At 43.5% G+C, this 25,649-nt stretch overlaps 1 protein-coding gene across 1 annotated transcript in view; it reads left to right on the top strand.

Moving 5' to 3' along the window:
• The window catches only part of ATF2 (activating transcription factor 2), a 306,861-nt gene extending 293,525 nt beyond the window's left edge, over positions 1–13,336 (top strand). Inside the window, exons 10-11 of the mRNA XM_029605838.1 lie at positions 1,262–1,361; positions 10,779–13,336. Of these exons, the coding sequence (XP_029461698.1) occupies positions 1,262–1,361; positions 10,779–11,005 (327 nt within the window). The 3' untranslated portion in view covers positions 11,006–13,336. The remainder of the gene's footprint in view (positions 1–1,261; positions 1,362–10,778) is intronic.
• Positions 13,337–25,649: the final 12,313 nt, after the last annotated feature.

Genomic DNA, 25,649 nt, shown 5'->3' with positions numbered 1-25,649 from the left:
CTCAATGGAATGGAGGCTTTAGAACGAGGGAGGTCATAGAATGAGGAAGAAAGGAGGTAGACCAGAGTAATCTAAGGAAATATTTTTCAGAGAGGGTAGTGGGAGCATAGAACAGCCTCCCAATGGAGGTGATAGAGACGAGAACAGTGTGAATTCATGGGACAAACGCAGGGGATCTCTGAGGGAATGTGGTAGGAATTGTAAAACTAAATTAATTGGTGTGGATAAGCAGTCAAGATAGAATGTATGGCCCTTTTCTTCTATCACATTTCCATGTTTTTATTTGACCCATATTTGTGATTACACTGAATTCTTATTAGCAGAGAATGAACGTGTTAAGTAATGTTACTTTCTCTGCAGTGTAGTAGCCCAGATCTCTAAAAATATTACTCACTGTTACACCATGCAGTAATAATTAAGGATATTACTAACTTGTGCCATTGTTATGTTTTATTATTAAATATCAAAGGTCAATAGTGGCTCATAGAAAATGTAAATAGGAAATTAAGTATTTAAAAGTCAATACTGAGCAGGAGGTTAGGTAAAAATGCTGGGATATTCAGCGGGATGTTATCAATAGGTCTCCTCACTGAATATATGGTGAGGAAAGCTAGCTAACCTTAGGACAGCATTGCAGTGACCAAACTTATTATTGACACTACCTGGCTAAACTTAAAGCCTGCCTGCGGAACACCTCAGATGCCACCTCCTTTTGTCCAAGTAAGTTTTAGCCAGCTAATGAGTTACCCAGCTAAATGTTATCTATTCAGCAGCCCTGAACTTAGCCAGACAAACCCCTTTGAATATCGACCTCTTAAAATATAAACAATTTATTAGGTGTGTTTTCACAGTAAGACTCTTTAAACTGTGTCTGCAAGTTGCCTCTATACTTTACTTGGCAGAGTATCCTAAGTGAGTAATCTGAATTGGATGTTTCAGACTTTTTCAGATGAATAAAGACTTAAATATGTGATTGGTATTTGGTGAGTGAATTTTTAAGCGGGTGTATTTAAGAGGGTTAATAAGAAAAAAGACTCTATATGAAGTTCATGCATTCTTAAAACTCACAGTAAATCTTCCTTTTTTAGTAAATGATTGCTGTTTTTACAAGTATAAGAATTGAAGGTATACATTTTATTCATCCTTATATAAACTAGTGCAGTAGCAATTAAATTGCTGAATCTTAATACTTTGTCCTGAACTGTGAAGAATGCATTCCGTTGCATCTAAAGCAAAGTTCCTCGTTGCCTCTAGAATGAAGTTACCACTGCTGAGAACTGAAGTGGCACAGCTGAAAACAGCTCTTCTGGCTCATAAAGATGTCCGTAACTGCCATGCAGAAGAAAATCTGGCTATCCATAGTAAGTAATGTTGTATTAACCATAGCCTCAGGCTACATCCGTGAGATGCTGCCCAAAACAAACTTAGCTAACATTAAAAATGTTTTAATACTAAATTCTAGAACTGTACTTAAATATCAAACATGTATGTATGATCTTTGAAAGATATGGTCTTTAATGCATATAAATGATTCTATTCCACATATTAAGCTGTTTTTTTTATATTGGCGAGGGTAGTGGTCTTCAAGACAGTCACTGCTGGGGAGACTGCTTTAGGCAATGTTTCTGGCATTGCGGCCCAACTGAAACCAGCTGAAGGGATTGCCAGTCAAATTGGGTCATCCGTTTGGAGCCAAGGGAGGCCCCAATATGACTGGGTGAGTGGAGTGTTTCAAGACATACAAGGATATTCTTCCTCGTGGAGTGTCCCTACGGTGAGGCGGAAGCCACTGTGTGATGCGTCCAGGGAGGTGTTCCCCTTGGATAGATGCGATGCGGAGAGGCACCTCTAGGAGTTGCACGGGAATTTTCAAGAGGTTGATGATGTCGTCCTTGATGAAGCTGCCACTGGCTCCCATGTCAATCAGAGCAATGTTAGCGAAGGAACGGGATTCCATGGAGAGGGAAACTGGAAGTAACAGTTGGGAGCTGGTGACAGTAGCGCCCAAGCTCGGGACCTCCACCAGGCTAAGTCCTTGAAGTTTCCGGACGGACCGGACAAGATTTGCCTCAGATGTCCCGAAGCACCGCAGTAAAGGCAAAGGCCCTGCTTTTTTGCACCGAAGACGTTCTTTAGGAGACAACCGCCCATGTTTGACTTGCATGGGTTCTTCAGTAGATGGAGGTGGTGCCGGTAGAGCCTTCAACTGAGGACTTGAGGCACATGCTGGGCGTTGAGCAGGAGACCGAGATGCTTTCACTTCATGTTGCCAGAGGTGATGGTCAATTTTCCCAGCAAGAGAAATCAAGTCCTCTAGAGATATAGGAATCTCACGGACAGTGAGTTCGTCTTTGAGAGCGGGAGATAGACCTTCTAGATAAAGTGCCCAGAGGCAGTCCTCTTGCCATCCCAGTTCCGTGGCTAGGGTCTGGAACTCCACCGAAAACTCAGAGAGGGATCTTGAGCCTTGACAGAGGTGGAGAAGATGATGACCTGCAACCACCTGACTACCAGGATCTTCAAAGGTCCGCTTGAAGGCGGTGATGAACTGGGCCAGTTGAGTGAGGATGGGGTCGGAACGCTCCCAAAGTGGAGAAGCCCATGTCAGGGCCTTTCCCTAGACGAGAGAGGATAAAAGTGATTTTTGTTGATTCCTTCAGGAACAAAGATGGCTGAAGGGCAAATTGCATGAAGCACTGGTTGAGGAAGCCTCTGCAGAGGTGAGGATCCCCATTGAAACGAGCAGGAGCTGGCAGTGCCAGTGATGCTCTCGGTAGCAGGGTAGACGTCGGGCCTGTGGGATTGGCCCTTACTGCATCCTGCATTTGAGAGCGGAGTTCTTCTACTGAAGATGCTAGAGTTGTTCTTGGATAGTTGTGGCTAGACTCGGAATGGTCCGTATGGCGGGAGACTCCGCAGAGTCCATGGCCTTGGCAACCTGTTGCGCCGGGAGGTGGACCCTTGGCCTAGTGCAGGATTGGTAGGCTCCCTGGTCGGACCCAGAGAGCGCCTGCCACCAGGAGGTGGAGCACAAGAGGAGACAGAGGACTAGCTGAAGCTTCACCACTAGCAACCCAGGGTTCCCTTGGGTTGAGCCCTTGGTTACCCGGGCCCGCCTTGTCTTAGGTGGGCCTCGCAGGATCTCCTTGAGAGAAAATTCAGGGGTGTGCCCACCATGATCAAGGATGCCGTGGTCGATGTTCAGGCTAGAAGTCTGGGGTGCCAGAGAAGGCCAGAAGAGAGTTCTCTGAAATGTATGGCAAGGATCAGGGCCAGAGTCAAGAAGCGTAGACAGCCAAAGCAGGGGGTCAATACTAGTGGTCAGTCCGTGGGTAGTCAGACAAAGCGGAGGTCAGGTTCCAGGCAGCAGTCAGACATGGTCAGTGGTCAGGCAGAGGTCGGTTCCAGGCAGCGTGCAGACATGGTCAATGTTCAGGCAGAGGTCGGTTCCAGGCAGCGTACAAAAGTGGTCGAGGAAACAGGCAAAGGTCAAATCCAGGCGACAATCAACGTAGTCAAGAACAGGTAGAGGTCAGTACCGAGAAGACAGTCCAAGAGGTACTACCTGGGGGAGATGCTGGAACAGAAGGACTCTGGAACAGGACTGAAACAAGGCTGGAACGAGACTGGAACAAAGACTGGAAATTCAGAGGTGAACTAGAAATCACAGCGTGATTGATCCGATTGCCAAGGCGAGGAAGTGAAGGCAGGCACTTCTTAAGCAGCGTTCAATCAGGGCAACACACGTGGAGCTGGGATCCACCCCCTGGCTCTTTAAGGGGACCGGGCGGTCTGCACGCGCTTTCTAGGGGTGGAGCCGACGCCATGGAGGACGCCAAACCCCGCCGTGAGGCCTTGCTGGAGGTGGAAGGCCCAGCAAACCGCCGCCACGGGACGCCGAGACCTGGCTGTGCTCGCCTGCTGCTGCAGGGGAGGACGACCCAGGACCTATGGAGGAGTGAGTGAGGTTAAGCGAGCGCAGGCCGAGCGCAGACGGGACGTTCACCAGTCTGACCAGTACTAACATATCTTATGTTCTGTTAACAATATATAAAATGTTAATGTAATGTTAATCACATTCTAATCATTTTAAAATATATCCATACACTTGTAAAAGAAAGGTTTATAGTTAGTCATAATTTACAAAGATACAGCTAATCAAATAAAATGTATCATTTCAACAAAAAGAATGAAGATTTTCACATTTTCTGAATTGAAAAGGTTAATTGTGCCTTTCTTTATTTTTTCTTTTTGGATATGAATTACAGTGTTTACAAACAGCTGCTGCTGTAGAATAAATAGCCAATCCTGTCCATCGTACAAAAATTTGTAACAAATAACAGAGCTGAGAATACGTTAGGCACACATTATAATATATAACCCACAGCTTTTGTTTTTATTGATTTAATGATATTTTGGGATATTTGTAATGTGAAGATTGTTTCTGCCATATGTAACCACTTCATTTTAATTTGCCAGTGTCAGTAATTCAGAACACTAAAGAAACATTTTGTATGCATACAAACAGTTGCACAGGTGCTTGTGATAAAACTTAACAGCCACTATCTTTACTTATAGTTGTGCAAGCAATTTCATCAGAATGGATAATAGTTCTTGATTTACAAAATTCAGGAGATTTAGCAACTTTATATTGCCATATTTATTTAGAATGCTGATTTTTTGTCAGTTTTTGCACTTTAAAAAGGTGTGATTTGATCTCTGTTCAGTTTGACAGAGTAAATTGGAGCAATAGAGAAATACATTTGAAATTTTTATTAATAATGATTTCCACCAGGATGGGCCACCTGCAGAAGCACATAATATCATATAAAATCTACTAGGTAATCATATTATGTAAGTTTAGTTTTTAAAAAGACTCAGTACTACTGTGAATTATCATATTTGCAAAGAAGAAATCTGTTTATGGATTTGCATAAAATCACATTTTTCACATTTAAAATGTGAAAAAAAAAAGAATAGACTTAGCTATCTAACCTAAGAATCATTGAGGTCCATATTTAGTAAGCCAGTAAGCAAACAAGTTATCCAGCTAAAGTTAGCTGGATAACTTGTTTTGGATATTCAGCAGGATAAACGTATTGCTGAATATGCCTGATTAAACCTAAGCGGCCAGCTTTTGAATATGGCCATTTAAGTTTAAAATTATCCATCCTTGTACGGCCATATATCCTACCACTTAACTGGATATCTTCAAAAGATATACTATAATTCCAGCACTGAAAATGGGGCTCTCTGTGTTTTGTCAGGTACTGGGATGGAGAGTGAGGGTTGGGATGGAGGAAGCATTTTTTAAAATTCAATTTACTAAGGAGGGAGCTAGGGGTTGGGTCTGCACCAAGAGTCACCGGAGGGGTGAGGGCAGGCTCAACCAGCAGAGACCTTTACAATTTAATGGGAGGGGATAGGAATTAGGCCAGGAGGCCAGTGGTCAAACTTTTTTTTAAACTATAAAAAATGCCACTTAACTGGATATCTCCCATTTTTCAGTGCTGTAATTATAGTATGCTACAATCCCGAGCATTTCCAGCATTGCTCTGGCAGCAGTGCTAGAAGCAGAAGCTATCAATGTTACTGTCCAGCCTAGCCACAGGATAGTAACATCGATAGCTTACACTTCCAATTTATAAGGTGGGGTGGAATTAGGCTGGAAGGCCTGCAATCAAGCTTTTTATTTTTTTTAAACCAGAAGAATGCCACTTATCGGATATCTTTTGAAGATACCCAGTTAATTAACAAGATATTATGCCACACAAGGCCAGAATAAGTTTAGACTTGCTCTGAGGCAGATCTAAAGTTATCCAGTTACCTTAGCTGGTTTATAGCTGAAAATTAGCAACGTTAAACTGGTTAACTTTACCCCACCTGGAACACCTCTTTTTTCATGCATCTAGAATGATTTATCCAGCTAAAATCTAGCCAGATAAATGACTCTGTATTCAAATACTTGCCATTTAGCTGGATTAATTGTAAGTTATCTAGCTAAATGGCTTTGAATATGAACCTCATGTGTACAAACTAGCAAATTCTACCAAAGTATTTGAAGTTCTTAAAATCTGTTTGTTTCCAAAAGTCAAGGAATTTTAATTTTTAACAGCACTATAGTGAATACAAAACGGGCAGCATTTTGGCTATGTATCATTTCGGAGAGATCATGTGGCAATGTAGAATTGTTGCGTATATCTCTGAAATACCTTTTGCTCTTCTTTATATTAATTTGAGGAGAAGAAAACTGATGAACCAATTGCGAAACCTACTAGGAGGTCCCCGCCCCAAAGTATGGGACTACCTCCCAAGTCCTCGGCCTCATAACATCAACCCTGGAGGTGGTCCCGTGGGCAAGAGCCCAGATGCGACCGCTACAGCGCTCCCCACTGTCACGATGGAACCCGATGTCCCAGGACTACTCCGTTCGCCTCCAGCTCCCGGAGGAAGTGCGGAACCAGCTCCAATGGTGGCTACAAGAAGACCATTTAGGCAAGGGAGTAAGGCTATCTCCACCAACCTGGGTCTTGCTCACCACGGATGCGAGCCTACGAGGATGAGGAGCCCACTGCCAGGAACTGACGGCCCAGAGGCAATGGAACAAGGAAGAGTCGGGGTGGAACATCAACCGACTGGAAGCCCGGGCGGTCAGACTAGTCTGCCTACGGTTCCGTCACAGACTCCAGGGCAAATCTGTCAGAGTCATGTCGGACAATGCCACAACAGTTGCCTACATCAATCGCCAGGGAGGAACCAGAAGCCAACAGGTGTCCCTGGAAATAGATTCCCTAATGGCGTGGGCGGAAGCAAACCTACAAGGGATCTCAGCCGCCCACATCGCGGGAAAAGACAAAGTCACTGCGGACTACCTCAGCAGAGAAAGTCTACACCCAGGGAAATGGAAGCTGTTGACCACAGCCTTGCAGTTGATAGTAAACCGCTGGGGAACCCAGCCATGGATCTCCTGGCAACCCAGTCCAATGCCCAAGTTCCCAAATTCTTCAGTCGCAGACAAGAACCACAATCCCAAGGGATCGATGCCCTCGTCCAGACTTGGCCACAGGAAGACCTGCTATACACCTTCTCCCCGTGGCCACTACTGGGCGGGATCATCCGCAAGATAGAGCACCACAGGGGACTAGTACTTCTAGTGGCCCCGGACTGGCCAAGAAGGCCGTGGTACGCAGACATGCGAAGACTCATGACAGGGAGCCCTCTACCTCCACACAGGGATCTGCTCCAGCAAGGCCCGATCCTCCACAAAGTCCCAACTTGATTCTCTCTTACAGTCTGGCCATTGAGAGGATTCGCCTGAAGAAGAGCGGATACTCGAGGGTGGTGATTGACACCTTGCTCAGAGCACGCAAGTTCTCCACGTCGCTAATCTACATACGAATAGAGAGAATATTCGAACCCTGGTGCGAAGACCACGACATCCTTCCGCGGACAACCAAAATTCCCACGATCCTGGAATTCCTGTAAGACGACTTACAGAAGGGGTTGTCCCTCAACTCCATCAAGGTTCAGGTGGCCGCATTGTAATGCTTTGGAACCAAAGTGGAAGGCATTAGCCTAACATCTCATCCGAACATCTCCCGCTTCCTGAGAGGGGTCAAGCAGATCCGTCTACCCTTAAAGTGGCCGGTACCCCTATGGAACCTCAATCTAGTACTAGTCTTCCTAGCGGGAGCCTCCTTCATGCCTATCCGCAGTCTGTCTCTACGACTACTAACCTTGAAGACTGCATTTTAGTGGCAATATGTTCGGCCCGTCGCATCTCCAAACTTCAAGCACTATCCTGTCGGGAACCCTTTCTCAGTTTCACACCGGGATCCATACAGCTAGGCACTGTCCCCTCCTTCCTTCCAAAGGTAGTTTCTCAGTTCCATCTAAACCAAACCATCTCGCTGCCATCTCCAGATGAGCACAAGGGCTCGGAAGAATCTCGCCGTCTTCGCCACTTTAACGTCGACAGACTCCTAGTCCGATACCTGGAAAGGTCGGAACCTGTACAAAAGACGGACCACCTATTCGTCCTTCACAGCAGGAAGAAACAAGGAGAAGCGGCCTCGCAGGCAATCATAGCCCATTGGATCAAAGAAGTAATCAAGACGGCCTACGTAGAGGCAGGCAAGCCTCCACCGCTACAAGTCAAGGCCCATTCCCCTAGAGCCCAGGCAGTATCCTTGGCGGAAACAAAGATGCTGTCACCCACCGAGATCTGTCGGGTGGCGACATGGTCCTCCATTCACACCTTCGCCAGGTTCTACCGCCTGGATGTTCAAGCTCAGGAGGACACAGCATTCGCAAGGGCAGTACTAAGTGGGCCACGGGCAGCCTCCCACCCGGTTCAGGAGTAGCTTTTGTACATCCCATTGGTCCTGAATACATCTGCTACACGCTAGGAAATGGAGAAATTACTTACCTGATAATTTCGTTTTCCTTAGTGTAGACAGATGGATTCAGTATCCCGCCCACGGCTGCTGCTAGGCACGAAAACCTCAGGAGTCACTTCCCGAGAGCAAGACAAACACGGGTAAACCATGCTTCCCTTCAGCTAGGACACCCATAGTTACCTGGTATCAGCATTTCTCGGTTGAGGGCACTAGTGATCTCCAGCTACAGTCCATGTCAACCAGTTCAGGTTGATCACGTTTCTCAAGTTATTCAAGTTAAATAAATTTAACCAAGTTAATCAAATTATCCAGACATACATATATCCACAATTGCTTTGCGAGGAGAATACTGAAGAGCAGAGCTTCCTGCACGGGTATATGTACTGATGCTGACGTCAGATTGAAATCTGACTCCGTCTCCAACTGCTATCAGGAGCACACTATACCCATTGGTCCTAAATCCATCTGTCTACGCTAAGGAAAACAAAATTATCAGCAGGCCGATACAGTACAGTGCGCTCTGGTGGAGCGCACTTTTAACCCCGCATTTGGACGCGCGTTTTTGACGCGCTAGCTTTACCCCTTATGCAGTAAGGGGTAATAGTGTGTCGAAAACGCACGTCCAACCCCCCCCCCCCCAAAACTAATAGCGCCCACAACATGCAAATGCATGTTGATGGCCCTATTAGTTATTCTTGCGCGATACAGAAAGTAAAATGTGCAGCCAAGCCGCACATTTTACTTTCAGAAATTAGCGCTTACCCAAAGGTAGGCATTGGTAGGCATTAATTTCTGCCGGTGCCGGGGAATTGCACAGAAAACCAGTAAAAGTGAGCGTCGGCTGTCAAACCCGCTGACAGCCGCCGCACCTGTCAAAAAGGAGGCGCTAGGGACGCGCTAGTATCCCTAGCGCCTCCTTTTACTGCGGGCCCTAATTTACATAGGCCACCCTCCTGAATCGCACGCCCAGGAGAGTGGCCTGGGCGCTCGCTCGCTCTCCCGCGCGTTTTTCTGAATCAGCCTGCAGGTAAGTAATTTCTCCATTTTAAATCTTCCAATGCATTTAGTATTTGCAACCATGCAATTTGAAGTATCAAACTAATAGCTGTTAAAATCATATGTCTTTAATGCTGAATTATGGATAAGGCTTATTGTTCTGATTTCAGTGCAGATCCTACTACAGCTAACTTCTACTCATAATTTATTATTTATTTTATTGCACAAATCTATATTCCACAATTCGCAAAGCACTAATGAGGATTACAACCAACATACATAAGTACATACCAGCTTGAAAATTTAAATTTTAAACAAAAGATTCACAAAACACCATTGTATAATTAAATGAAAATGTCTGCTCAGGATCTGTCTAGAAAGATTTTTTTGTCAAGCCTTATTTTTGTAAGTTCTGTCCCTGTGCATTCTCATACTTGTATTTCTGTCTTCTACGAAAGATAGGACTAAAGATATGTTAGACTCAGCACTGGAAAACCAGACATTATCCAAATTCTGTACCCAAGCATGTTATATCATTTTAGACATGCACACATTGTTGCTTTTGGTCCTAGTTGTGTGTGTGTGTGTGTGTGTGTGTATTGTCTAAAATAAAATTCAGTATTGTTCCCATGTGTTTTCATTACTAGTATATAGTAATAGCAACAAAAGTTAACTGGTTCAACTACATAACACAGAACAAAATACTGTCATTTTAGACTTCCTTATACTTCAAAACTGTTTGTGCAATGCTTAAATGACTACCTTTTGCAGGCATACATACTAATCTAGAACTTCAGGACTTACTTTGTTCTCTTGAAATTCTGCACATTAAAATATACTTTTTAATGTCCAGTTGAACATTAGCACATACATTTTGTAGCATTTTGGAGAGTCTGATTTTCATAAATATTATCTTACTGAGAATTATTTCTCATGCTGAATTACTATGCAATAAAGTATCCAGAGTTGTGTGGTTTTTCAGATTGGAGTCCAGTTATTCCATGCAGCTATAAAAGAGTTGGTGGCATGCAGAGTCTAAATATTGCTTATTTTTGCATCATTAGAATCAAGTGTTGTAATCAATTGCTTCAGTAAATGGAAAACTAACCAAAATAGTATTAAATACTCTTCTATCAACATGCAGACAAACCATTTCAAGATGCAATCAAAGCTGATGTTATAGTGCCATCTCAGTTTAACTTAACTACAAGAATAATACATATAATTATACAGTAGCTTATAATCTTATAAAAAGTGTTTTATCAATGCAGAAATCAGGAGATTATGTAAATGGTACAAAGAGTTTGAGGATCCATGTAATTCTCACTGTTGATAGGTATGTTTGGCAATATATATGCTGAAAGAAATGTTTTCTTTTTCCAGCTACTGATAAGGATGATAGTTCAGAAGACATTTCAGTGCCAAGCAGTCCACATACTGAAGCTATTCAGCATAGCTCTGTCAGCACTTCCAACGGAGTTAGTTCAACATCAGTAGCAGAAGCAGTTGCTACATCAGTCCTCACCCAGATGGCGGACCAGAGTACAGAACCAGTTCTTACACAGATTGTAATGGCTCCTCCTTCGCATTCCCAGTCTTTAGGGAGTTGATTAGAAACATCACATTGCAAGGTGTTAATGATGACTTTAAAAGGATATGAAGAAGACCAGTATCCATGTAGGAAAAAGAAATGCATTAACTTAAAATTATATTTTTTTTTTCAAATCGTAGTACTAAATTTGGCTTCAAAAATTAGCAGATGAAGAGGAAGTAATACAGCGATTTCAAGTCTCTCTACAAGAAAAGACTGACTTTTAAAATCATTATTAAATGGTTTATTCGTACTCTTCTGTGCTTCACATGTAAACTATGTGCATGATGTGGTTTACTTTATTTGTGATTTGGAATTATTAATTAAGAAACAGCGTGATTTATTAAAGTTTAGCCCCTAGACTAAGGTTGTAATATTCCTATACGATATTTATGCCAAAGTTCTGCATAGTCCTTACTGACTTTGTAATGTTTACAAAGTCATGAAGCACTAAGCAAGAGAGAAACAGTGACATTCAATTTGTTTTTAATCTTTTGCCTCAATTTTGCACATTATAAGAAGAACATTGGAAGAAAAATGTTTTGACCTATGTTCTGCGTAGGTTATTTGTTTTGACTTTTTAAACTGTTTTAGTAGAACAGAATGGTGTATAGTTGTATACAGTACTTGAAGGGCACACATTCTTCAAAAAATCAGGATCATATTAATTCTCTTATTTACATTAAAATAACTTGTTTCCAGGTGAAAGGAGAGACCTATTCCACAGAATCTAAACAATACTTGTACTTTCCCATACTATTTGCTAGCTTAGTCAGCAGGCAGTGTATATTGAACAACGCAGGATTATTATGAAAAGTGGACTAGTCTGACAAAGCTACTGTAGCTTAATATATTTTATTTTCTGAATCAAAACCTGAGTTTATCCAAACACAAATATGATTGCTAGAAAAGCCTAAAAACTGACATTAGACAACTGAAAAGACTTATTTTTGTCATTGTCTTGTATTTGCAAGCAAACTTGTACTTAATTCTTGTAAGCACTATCATCTTTAGTAGCAAAATTTTGATACCTTTCTTGTGGGGAAAAAATCAGTATCTATCTTGAAAACAATGTGATTATAATGTGTGTGTGTGAATGGTACAGTAGTGTCTGCCAGCAATGTAAGCTTGAATGTTTAAAGATGCCTTTAATGTGATGCTGGCTATTAGATTATTGCAGTTTAAAAATGTTATTTACTCTGCATACTTTGATAACTAACATTCCATGACGTAGTTAGTTTCTGATGAAATGATTGTAGGTACACTTTCTTATCCAACTATCTGTAGGATACTGGGTTCTCTAAATGTGCCATTATCTATTCTGATTCTGCACTCATTCAAAATGCAATATTTAACAGATTAATTTGTTAAGGTGGATGTGTGCTTTAAAACTTTGTAAAGTAACAAGAATTTATAGCACGGTAGCAATTATAGCATTCAGGCAGGATTCCACAATGTACATGATCTAGTCCATGATAGGCTGAGTAGCCCTGCTCATTATTCTTCTTCTTCTCCAGGATATACAATCTATTTAAACAGAAATTGGAGACAGATTTATTAGATTCATGGGTTTACATACACTAGAAACAGCATTAGTCAGTCACACAAGGAAAGGGTTATGATGTATATGATACTTTTCTAATATCAAACTGGACAGAGACCTGTTACGTACAAGTCATTCCAAAGGCAGACACACAAGTTGATAGGATAGGAATTCTAAATATTGTATTTCAAATAAAAGCAAAAAATTGAGTTTTAAGTCCTTATGTTCACACATTTTACTATTACTGATTTTGGTATCAAAAATGTAGAAATTCCTAATTGTCAGCAATCCATATTAAAATGCCATCTGCCATATTATATGTTATAAATATTCTGAGAAATAATTAACCTGTAAGGTACCAATGTGAATTCTGCAAGAAAGCTGTGCACTTTTCATTGTATTTTGGTGGTTTAGATAAGCTTCATTTGTTAAGTTATAGTCACTCTACTAAGCACTGTGATGCAGGTGTTTTCTTTTAAACCTTATTTATACAATGGAAAGGTAATTATCATATGGAAAACCATTAAATTGTTGCAGCTGTAATGTCAACATACTGTGAGTGTAAGGAGTTGTAATCAATTAATGAAATTAGGACAAAATCATCCAGTGTGGATCCACTTATGTTCAGTGACTAGAGAAAACAATTTGTGGTTATACAATTTTCATTTCCATTTTATGACTTGTCACACAATTTCTGTACTTAGCATTTTGAATCTTTACATTTGACATTTCACAAACTGTACTGTTTTCTCTTGTGTGCAGTTTGCATGAGTAAATCATCTAAGACAATAAAATCTTTAAATTGTTCTTCATATTTTATTAACATTGTAACTGGTTTACAATGCAATAATTTTAATGTGAGCTTTTTTCCTTATCTCTACAAGAGCTATTGTAATTCAAATAAGTAAGCAAAGATGCAACAGACATGTAGTGTGAGTACAGTAAAATATAAATGTTTTTAACTAAATTGAAAATGTTTTTTCTTTTGTTTCTTAAACTGTTTTGTCCTGGAAATAACAGGTAGGGTATTGTATTTTTTCATAGTTTCAGTTCTTCTGCTGTGTACCTTTTGGCCTGTAAGATTGCACATGCAGGCACTGTGATAACTGGAAAATTGTTTAAAATGTCTTGAATCCTCCTTGATGGGATATAGCCTCACTTATCTAACTAGTATTAGTAGCCAGTATTGTTCTGGCTTGTACATCTTCCAGCTTAAGGCAATAACCTAAACACTTTTCAAGAATCTTAATGGCTAGTTTCACAAGACCTTATAGTTCATCATGCTTCCTTATACTTGACATACAATTTTAAAATCTGTACACAATTCTGTTTAAAATCTGTACACAATTTCACTTTGTATTAAATTTGAAAACAAAAGATCATGGTATGAAGTTGAAAGGGGATAGACTTAGGAGTAACATAAGAAAATATTTATTCGTAGAAAGGATAGTAGATGCATTAAAGAACCTCCCAGTGAAAGTAGCTACTCGCTTCACTCCCAGTATTTCTGTATGTGCACATTCAAGACTATGCTGCATAGAAAGAGCACATCAACTATATATGCAATCCCCACAATTAAAAATGTCTAAGACCAAAGCCTCTGCCTTAATGAAAGGTGTTCACTAGGATGGCTCCTCAGTGTCCCAGTACTCGCTGGTAAGGACCAGCTGCAGGAAAGGTGGCAGCCTGCCACCATCTCTGTGGAACTCCATGAGTGCACTTGCTTCCATCTCTTTGGTCGGCGAGAAAATGAGAAATTGTGGGCTGATCTGCCACAAGAGACATGTATTTGACCACAAGGGCAATTCTACATATGAATTTAAAGAACCTGTGTCTAAACAGTTAATAGCAATGAGGAGATAAATGTCTGAGAGGCTGCCAGTATAATAAGCCCATGGCTTTCTGTATACTTTGTTTATATAAGATTGATTAGACTTTGATATAGATGTGTCTGGCTCTGTGATGAATTCTGTTTTATCACCATTATGCTCCAGAAGAAAGAGCCTCAAGTTGCAGTTTCTTTAGTCACATAATACAGCTGGCAGAGCCTACTGGAGTATTCAAGAGGGTGAGAAGAGCCACAAGTAGCATCAATAAGTCCTTTGTGTCTAGAGGTTAGTTTCTTTTTTAATGATGATTGCCTTTATTATTCCAGTACATTCATACAGTACCTCTACTGTACATAAATCACGAGATATCAATGAACTTTTATGATATAGTTCACTTTATGTGATGTGAGCTTAAGGATGGTTTGGCTAGATAGGATCTCTTTGCTCAGTCCCCTGACTATTCTCCATTTGCCTAGTTTGCAATTTTCAAATATCAAGTCAATGTATCCTAGGTGAGTTAGAGCAGATAATGAAGCTTCCTAGTTTTGCAAAGTCCTTCTACAAAGTGAGCAATAGAAATGAGACTGTCTTCATGTTTTTCTTTACATGTCTATGTATGTAAGCCTTCATAAAGTACTTTTCAACGTTTACACCACTAAATAAAGAATTCTTTTTTTCCCCCCTTTGGACGGAGTAGTTTTTCTCCTATTCCTGTGGGCTTTCAGCTCAATTTAAACGGTGGCTGGCATCTGTCACCAAGAGCCTTAATTTGCAACTACTTGAGACTCAGACACAACCCAATTTAATATCCTCCCATGAGACTGAAAGAAGGTACAAACATTGGCCGTGCGTGCCAGATATAGGCAGAGGTAGTTGTTGGTGTGGGCTAAGGCTGTTGCTTTGTTCCTATTACAGATGTGGGAAGAGGGAGAATACAGGAATGGGAAGGGGAAAGAGTACTAGTCAGGCTGGAGGAGAGAAAGTATGTAAGAGAGAGAGAGTTCATCCCTCTTCCCACTACATTAAACTAATATATGTACATACCTGCTGGTCTTAACCTTGAGCCTTGCCAGAAAGATCTAGTTATGCCACTGTTGTGCACACATTCCTGTGCGAGAGGGTTTCTCAAGCATTTCTTCTTACTAACTTGGATGAACTATCTTCCTCAGCTACATTATCTTCAGTTTACCTCAGGGGATATGGGAGAAAATATTTCATAGCTGTTAGTGAAAACTAGTAATACCTCACCTTAAGTTTGTGTTATCAGCATGTTAGCATGAGGTAATGGAGAAATTGCAGTTGCATTGGAAAATTATTACTAATATATATGCCTTCAATCACACAAGAATGGATGTAACTTGCAGCAGATAAAATGAGCCAGGAAGATACCACCTAGTATACCAAAATACAGGAAGCTCAGTCCTACAAACAATAATTTATAGCAAAATGTTTCAAATCACTGAAAAAATGAAGGTTTGTGTTTGGGGACCAATGTTGACTTTTTCTCCCAAGCTTTAATACATTATTTTGCTATAAATTCTTGTATGGAGTTCCTAGTTTCTGTATATTGCTCAGCCAAGGATATGCCATATATATCAATATCCTGGTGATAAGAATTAAAGATATGCTATGCACAGTCAGACCAAGATCATTGAGCTCTACCTCCTATCTCCAGCAGTAGCCAGTTTGGGTCACAAGTACCCAGCAGATGTTGTTGCTGATTCTCAGGGATATGATGGCTTCCCCAAGTCTACCTGGCTACTATCTATCTATAGATTTCCTCCAGGAATTTTCCAAACCTTTTTTAAATCTCATTATGCTAGTCACCTAAACCATGTCCTCTGGCAACAGATTTCACAGCTTGATTGTGTGCTGAGTGAAAAAAAATCTATTTTTTTAATTCTGCCAGTTGTGTGTGTATGTGTATATAAATATGTATGCATATATATTTTCTGCTGTTCATCACTTCAAAGTAGATTATATTCAGGAACTGTAGGTATTTCCCTGTCCCCAGAGGGCTCACAATCTAAGTCTGATGGAATATCCCTTTGCTTTAGTAGTAGTTGAAAAGGTAGATACTGTAACTCTCTCCTATGCCATTCCACTCCTAATTTTATAAACTTCTTTCATATCCCTTCTTAGTCTGGGTAACTGAGAATTCTAGCATCCTAATCACTATATCTAAGCTATGCTGACAGAGTATTATGTTTTATATCAATTTTTTTTATTCTAAATGCACAGATACACAAATTTCAAAACCTAAAAATTCAATACTACAACTGGTTGTTGGTTTGAGTGACGCTCTAATAGAGTGCAAAATCTGATTTTTAAATTCCAGATAATTTGTGAACTAGGGAAAAATGGATTATTTTATTTCACAGAATTTTACTTGCACTATCCCAGGGTGCTAGGCAAAATACAAAACAAACCTTTCCATAGGATGAACTCAATCATAATTTGTTTTACTTTGGACTACCTCCATCTCAAATTCTACTTAATCATGTTTTGGAAATTTGGTAACCCTTTTTTAGTGGGTGATGGATGTATGGAACAGCCTTCAAGGAGAAATGGTGGTGGTGGAAAAAATAATAAGGATATGCAAGAAAGCTTGGGATAAGCACAGAGGATCCATAGATGCAAAGAAGTAAATGGAACTTAACGGATCAACGGGTCTATGGCATTATATCAGGAAATAAATTGAGAAGATTAGATGGGATTTATAGTTCTCATCTGCCATCATATTCTGTGTTTCTAATTTAGAAGTCCCATTACAACCATAACTTTGATGTCATAACCATACATATGTGTGGATAAGTATTTATGTATATATGTATGTGTATGTAACTACACAGTATTGAACCCTGATAAATAATGCTCTTGTGTACATAGATCAAATCAAGTCACAAAATCAAATATTTTCTACTGTTATCTCAACAAGCAAAAGGATAACTTCAGTCAGCAAAGAGATCCATAGTCGGATGCTAACTGCCAGAAGGTCTATGGTGCTGTTTGTAAACATTTTCCTTTTCCAGGTTTGTATTCATATTTAGCTAATGTGAGAAATGCAAAGCTTGTGCAAAGTAGTGTGCTTTTCTTATTCCTTATGTTGAATGTGTAGAAATAAAAGCTAACACTGGACTAATACATTAATAGATTTGGAAAGTTAGTTTCAATTGTAGTGTTAGACCAATAAAATGGTATTGGTGTTTGGCCTTTATTTCTAAAGCATGAGAAAAACACATATATTTAAAAGCATGCAATTAAATTGAATTACAGATTTTATGAAGGAATTTGTGACTTTTTTAACAATATGGTCATGTATAATTACTTGCAGAGGGAGCTATATTAAGTGGTGTGCATTTTAAAGGGAAATGTTTTAGTGAGATTTAGCCATAATGCAAGCATCTTTGTAAACTTGCTTTTTTTCTGCTTGTATTTAGTATTAACACTGGCACCTCTTTTTTCCCCCTCTGCATCAACCCCTGGGGGGGAAAAACAGCAGGGGAGGGTCTGGATTAGGGAGCAGAGAGTATCTGTGCTCTATCTTGCCTGCTTCAGTCTCACCCCCTCCTCATCTCTTCAGGCTGCAATCTGGGAGGGAAGTTGCTGGATAGAGCAGGAAGCAGTAAGCTGTTTTCTGCAGGGCACTGGCCAATAAAGTTGGGGTAGCAGCCGTGTATGCTGCAAATACAGAACAGTACCAGAACCTCTGTCCCCTGTAATATTAATATTAGCAACATATGTATTTTTTCTTCTTCATTCTTCAACCAATTTGTGTGTTAATTTGGCAACATGTGTACGAATTCTGTCATGACAACAAAGTTTTCTGAAACTATATCTGAACAAAGCACCAATAGGGAAGGGAGAGGAGAAAGAGCAATACTATAGTGGTGGCTCTTGTCTCTCTTGTTCAACCACCTCCTCCCATTGTTGCTTTTCCCATGTCATGACAGTGACAGAACACTGCTCTCTTATGCTCCTGCTAACAGGAGGGAAGATGGGAAGGGAGGGAGGTTCATGCTGTGACTAAACAGGGAGTGGGGCTTCTGTTGGGGGAAGAGGGTGGCACGGAAAGTGGAACACTAGACAGTTGCCCCGATCTACCTCTTCATTCCCCCTAAGATGGCACTGAATAGCATCTTTCTTTCTAGAAAAATGCACTGGCTTTGACTGTGCAATAAATAATCTCATTAGGGCATTAAGAGGCCAATATTTAGCACCATTTAGCCGATTAAATTCCGACTTAGCCGGCTGTGCTGAGTGGCTGCCCACATAGCTGGTTGTTTATCCGACTGAGCAGTTAGATAAGTGAGAGGTGGAACGAGGGTGTTCCAAGATGGAGCTACTTATCCAGCTAATTTAGAATGTGATTTACTATGGCTTTTCTCTCATTCTATGTCTATGGGAAAAATGCGTAGTAAATGGCCCCCTTAGGTGCCTAAATGAAAATTTTCAGTCTTATCCTGCTTAATTAGTCAGATAAGATTAAGGACTGCTATTTAGTTTCTCCTAGGACAAGCAGGATGGTAGTTCTCACATGTGAACTATGCCCAGCATGCCGCTTTCTGCACGTCCAAACGAGGTCCTCTTTCAGTCTCTTCTTTTCCACAGTGCAGTTGCCTCGCGGTTCATGGAGCTCCATTATTTATTTCTTTTCTTGACAAAGTTTGGGTTTTTTCTCGACTCCTCATCTGGACCCCTTCACAGTCAAAGCCTCCTCGGTTGTTAGGTTCCTCTTACAGTTTTTCTCCTCTAACTTGCAGTCGATCCCCGACGCCTCGCCGCATGGTGACCGCCAGTCATCGACCACATGCTGGGTGTTTTCTTTATGGCGTCAACCGGTTTTCATCTGTACAGGCAGACCATGTCCATCACAGATCCGCATGAGGTCTGTATCCTCTGCCTGGGGGCCTCTCACGACATCCGTGGGTGTCATCTGTGTGACCAGATGACCCCCAAAGGCCATCGGGTGTGCCTCGATAAGATGGAAAACCTTTTTGGGGCGCCCAAGTCTGCTCCATCTACCCCTGCTTTGGATCCCTCGATTCCGAGAGGTCGCAGGGAGCCTCCTGACATGCTTCCCCTCGCTATTCTTCTTACCGGTCCTTCAAAGGATAACGGGGATGGTGAGAGACCCTTGATGATCTCACCACTCTCCCAGACATCGGGATCCTCTGCTTCCTCAGCACCAGGGAAAGACCAGTCTGAGCACCGAGGGAGATCATGTAAGCATCATCACTGGTCGCCATAGATGCACGGCTCCAGTTCTGGTACGGCACCAGCGGCTGCCAGGCCACCATTAAAGCAACACCAGCCATCGGAGGCCCCATCCTCTGATGCCCCCGGTAGTCCTAGGCATTCCCCACCGATATCTGTGCCAAGCACCGTGCCTCCTCGGGGACCCAAGGAAGAGCCAATGGCGCCTCATCCCCCTCTCTCAGTCCTGGCTACACCAGACTTTCAGGAGGAGCTGCACCGCAGGGTGCAGTCCACAGTGCTCAAGGCACTTCAAAGTGTTGAGCTGCCAGTACCACCAGCCCCCATACCAGTACCCGAGCCTCCGCCGCCTGTTTGTGCACCATTGGTGGAACATCTAGACGTTCTTTTAGGTGCCCTACCGATACAGCCAGTGCCCGAGGGACCCTCAATTCCTCAACGGCCACTGATGCCCTCTTCCAGAGCGATCCTGATCCTCAGGTAGTCCGAGGAGGAAAAGAAAAGCAATGCTTTGGTTCCGAGACCACATTTTCCCGAGCCCCTGCCGGACCATCTGGTCTTTCGCGGCCACCAGTCCCCTCGATGCCAGGGGAACCCAGGACTGATGTCCCTCACAGGCCTCGCCCACGCTGCATTGGCCCTAGTGAGGAGGAAGGGCTGTACGACCCTTGGGATGCTGACTCCACGGAGTCGTCCTCTGTTTATTCAGATGACCCCCTCTCGGAGCCCTCCCCTCCAGAGGAACGGCGTCGGTCATCCCCCGAGGACCTGTCTTTTGCAGGATTTGTCAGGGCCATGGCTGAAGCCATCCCCTTTCAGCTGCTTACGGAGGAGAAAGCACCACATAAGATGCTAGAGGTGCTCCGGTTCGTTGATGCTCCTAAGGAAATTGTGGTGGTTCCTATCCACAATATCTTCAAGGAACTCCTCCAGAGGATGTGGAAACACCCTATCTCTATCTCCCCCATCAACAGAAAGGCTGATACCACCTATCTGGTGCAGCAAGCCATGGGGTTTGAGAAGCGGCACCTCCCCCACCAGTCTGTGGTTGTGGAGTCCGCCCTGAAAAAGGCCCGGCGCTTCTGCACCCATGCCTCTGCGCCCCCATGATGGAGAGCACAGGGAGCTGGACGCCTTGGGCAGGAAGGTCTTCCAAGGTGCCATGCTGATTGCCCACATCGCCGCTTATCAGCTGTCCATGACCCAGTACAATTGGAACCTGTGCAATCAGGTCCAGGACTTCGCAGATGGACTGCCTCAACAACAGCAAGCGTCACTCTCGGCCATTGGCCTACTGGGTCTCAAGGCTGGAAAGCATGAGGTGCATTCCACCTATGATATCTTCGAGACAGCAGCCCATGTAGCTGCAGTGGGCATCAGCGCCAGGAGAATGGCATGGCTCAGAGCCTCTGACCTCTGTCCAGAAGTCCATGAATGGCTAGCTGACCTCCCCTGCACAGGTGAAAACCTCTATGGGGATAAAGTCCAAGATGTGGTAGCGTAACAGAAGGTCTATCATGACACCCTTCAACAGCTTTCCACTAGCGCATCCTCTGCCAGGAAGTCCTCCAGGCCAGGATCCCAGAAGCCCTTTTACAGGCAGAGGAATTATTATCCTCTGGTCTCCAGGGCTCGCAAGCCTCGCACTAGTTCCAGGGGCCGCCCTCGCCAACAGCGAGCACCTAGACCCCAGTTGGTGCCCCAGCAGGCCCCAGCTACAGGCTTTTGACTGGTGGCAAGGGAGCGGAAGTCAATTGACCATACTCCTGGTGCCAGATCCCCCAGTGGGAGGCAGACTCCTTGGCTTCGTCTATCGCTGGGAAGAGATCACATTGGACCGCTGGGTCCTTCTATCATCCGCCAGGGATGCTGTCTAAACTTCAATCAGCTCCCAGAGGCTAATCCCCCCCCCCCCCCCCATGTCCATTGTGAGGTTCGTCCACCCAACAGATCATACTTCAGACGGAACTCTCCACCCTCCTGGTAGCGGGTGCAGTAGAACCGGTCCCTCGCCATCAGCAGGGCTGAGGATTCTACTCAAGGCATTTCCTCATTCCGAAAAGGAATGGCGGCTTGCGCCCCATCCTTGACTTCAGGGCGTTGAACAAGTTTCTTGCAAGAGAAAAGTTCAAGATGATCTCTCTGGGCACACTGATCCCACTCCTCAGAAGAGGAGACTGGCTTTGCTCCCTCGATCTCAAAGAGGCTTATGCTCACATAGCTATTTTCCCTAGCCACCGGATGTACCTCCACTTTGTGGTGGGGAAAGCCCATTACCAGTACAGGGTACCACCCTTTGGGTTGGCCTCAGCCCCTCGCATTTTCACTAAATGCCTAGCAGTAGTGGCCGCCTATCTCAGATGTCAAATGGTTCATGTCTTTCCATACCTCGACAACTGACTGATCAAGAGCGACTCCCGAGCAGGGGTCCTGACTGTGCAGATGCTACAGACTTTAGGGTTTGTTATCAACTATCCCAAGTTTCATCTCTGCCCGTTCCCTCAGCTGGACTTCATAGGGGTCAAACTGGATACGATGCAGGTGAAAGGACTCCTGCCCAGGAGTCGGGCTCTTGCCTTTGTCAGGAACAGCTGGCAGGTATCTGCCCGCCTTCTGCTCCGTCTGATAGGCCACATGGCATCTTCTGTCCATGTGATCCCTCTCGCCCGCCTTTAAATGCGGAGGGCTCAATGGACCTTACGGTCCCAGTGGTGACAGGTATTCCAAGATCTCGAGACTCACGTCATGATCACGGGTCCTTTGCGAGTGTCTCTGTCCTGGTGGGAAGATCTCTCCAACTTGGAAAGGGGGCTTTCCTTCCAAGCTGCTCTGCCTCAGATTATCCTCACCACCGATGCCTCCTCCCAGGGATGGGGAGCCCATGTGAATGGTATCCACACACAGCGCCTCTAGCCCGCAGTCAAATAAAGTTCCTGGAGCTTCGGGTGATCCGTTAGGCCTTGTGGGCATTCAGAGACCATTTGTCGCACAAGGAAGTCCTGATTCGGACAGGCAACCAAATAGTGATGTGGTATATCAACAAGCAGGGCAGCACGGGCTCATTCCTGCTCTGACTGGAGGTGGTGCAAGTATGGACCTGGGCCCTTTCACAGGGGATATCTCTGCAAGCCACGTACTGGCCAGGGCACCTGAATGTGTTGGCGGACCTCTTAAGCCACTCCTTCCAGCCACGAGTGGTCCCTCAACCCAGAGGTAGCGGCCAATGTTTTTCACCGCTGAGGTACGCCGGCTGCAGACCTCTTCGCCTCCCCAGACAACCACAAGGTGAGCAGGTTCTGCTCCCTGACAATCCAGCCTGCGACGTCTTCTCCCTCCACTGGGGGGGGGGCCTGCTGTATGCGTACCTTCCTCTACTGCACCTTTTTAGGATGCTGCTAAATCTTCAGCACGACAGAAGGACCAAGATCCTCGTGCGCCCATCTGGCCCTGACAGGTCTGATTCTGGCTTCTGCAGGACCTATCAGTGCGGACTCCCGTCCAGTTGAGGACCGCGCCTGATCTCATCTCCCAGAATCAGGGCACCTTGCCCAATCTGAACCTCCGGGCATTGGCTCTGTTGGCTTGGATGTTCAGCGCGTAGTGCTATAGCCCCTGGCACTCTCAGACTGTGTCTCCCAGGTACTGGTGGCATCTCGGAAGTTTTCCACCAGGAGGTCCTACAGTTTGAAGTGGAAAAGGTTTTCCGTCTGGTGTGTGGGGCATAACTTGGATCCTTTCTCATGTCACCTCCATCAGCTGCTGGACTACCTGTGGCACCTCTCCGAGTCTGGGCTTCAAACCAGCCCACTCAGTGCATACCATCAAGGTGTCACTGGCGCACCCGTCTTGGTGCAACCTTTGGTAGGCCGTTTCATGCAGGGTCTCCTCCAGTTGAAACTCCCCCCCCCCCCCTTCGGCCTCCTGTCACAACTGATGTGTTCTACCTTTGAGCCGCTACAGTCCTGCAATCTGAAGTTTCTCACCTGGAAAGTCATATTCCTGGTGGCAAATACTTCAGCTCGCAGGGTCACTGAGCTGCAAGGTCTGGAGATGTACCCACCCTACACAAGGTTCTTCCATGATCCTAAGTTTCTGCCAAAGGTAGTGACATCCACTGGCAATGAATTCCAGAGCTTAATTGTGCATTGAGTGAAAAATCATTTTCTCCAGTTTGTTTTACATGTGTTACTTGCTAATTTCATGGTGTGCCCCTTGGTCCTTGTATTATCCAAAAGAGTAAATAACTGGTTCATATTTACCCGTTCAAGTCCTTTCATGATTTTGTAGGCCTCTATCATATCTCCCCCTCAACTGTCTCTTCTCCAAGCTGAAGAACCCTAACCTCTTTAACCTTTCCTCACAGGGGAGCCATTTCATGCTCTTTATCATTTTGGTCACTCAGTAACCCTCTATCCAGTGGGAGCACTGAGAGGAGAAGATCATCTTGTTGGTAATTGAAGAGGATCAGTAAGTTGCTTTGGGAAATTTTAGAATTGAAAAGGTTTCGGGGAAAGTTAACTATTGGGGTATATGCTTTTGTATGTGTGTGTTTGTTATAAAAAGCAAGCCAAAAGGTAGAAACCAGTTTGGAGTTTGTGTGTTTGTTAAAAAAAAAAAAAAGAAAGCCAAAAGATAGGAAACTGAGTTTGTATGATTTTTTATAAAAAGCAAGCTAAAAGGTAGGAAATAGCTTAGAGTTTGTGTGTTTGTCTTTCCATCCCTCCCCCCCCCCCCCCCCCCCCCCCAATCTCATCCTGGGATTTATAGGCAAGAGACACTTTCACATAAAAAATCAATCAGCCTTTTATCTGAAACACAGGATTTCCCTAGCCCTTATCAGGAGTTTAATTATCCTGTGGCAGGTACCTACCAGATTGTGAATATCAATAACTTTAAAGGACTCTTATTTACACATTTTTACTCCCGTAGCAACCTAAACTTAACTAAGAACTCAATGAAATTAAGGTGAAGGCAGCAATCAAGCAGCAAGAGGGGGGCCTTCAGTCTTCTGCATCTAATGTCACAAGTATGATTTTTACCCACTGGTGAGAGGTTGTATGTGTGCACCCACTCCAAATAGCTCCTGACTCTCAGAGAACAGGTCCAAGGCTAAAGTGGCAGACCTGGAAGAACTAAGGCAGACGGATATAAATGAGACCTTCAGGGACATAGTAGCATCCAAGGCAGCACCAAAATGGAAGGGTTAGGATGGCTGTAATAGTTGGTGATTTGATTATTAGGAATATAGATAGCTGGCTGGTGGACATGAGGATCACCTGGAAATATGCCTGCCTGGTGTGAAGGTGGCAGACCTCATGCATTACCTAGATAGGATTTTATACAGTGCTGGGGAGGAGCCAGCTATCATGGTATTATATGGGCACCAATGACAGAGAAGCCAAATTTAGACCTTTAAGTAGAGAGCTGAAATACAGAACCTCCAGGATAGCATTCTCTGAAATGCTCCCTGTTCCATGTGCAGGTCCCCAGACGCAGGCAGAGCTCCAGAGTCTCAATGCGTGGATGAGTTGATGGTGCAAGGTAGAGGAATTCGGCTTTGTAAGGAACTGGGCAACCTTTTGGGGAAGGGAGTATCTTTTTCGGAAGGGATGGGATCCACCTTAACCAGGGTGGAACCAGGCTGCTGGCGCTAACCTTTAAAAAGGAGATAGCACAGCTTTTAAACCAGAACTATGGAGAAAGCCGACAGTTGCTCAGCAGTGTCCAATGTACAACGAATAAATCTAACTTAAAACAATCATGTTGTATCCAAATCTTACAATTTTTTATAGCATTACTACTGTATAATACTGTTTCATCATATCACTTTTATGTGAATTTAGGACCTTCAGATTACCCGCGGTTTGCAAGTATATAACTTGTCATTTTTACCACTACGGGTCTTTTTTAATCATCGGTCCACTAGACATAGATCATTTTGGTTTTCAATTTTGCATATTTTTCTTTTGTTTTTAACTATATTAATAAAATTGTGGAGCAGGGTACTTCCCTTCACTTGCGCTGCCGCGCTTTAAAGTCCGGAGTCCAAAGTCCGACATGTCCATGTTTCGCAA

This window comes from Rhinatrema bivittatum, chromosome 6 (genome assembly GCF_901001135.1).
Source record: "Rhinatrema bivittatum chromosome 6, aRhiBiv1.1, whole genome shotgun sequence".
Taxonomy (NCBI): domain Eukaryota; kingdom Metazoa; phylum Chordata; class Amphibia; order Gymnophiona; family Rhinatrematidae; genus Rhinatrema; species Rhinatrema bivittatum.
Note: the sequence above shows the minus strand (reverse complement) of the source record. Positions and strands in the feature narration are given on the sequence as shown.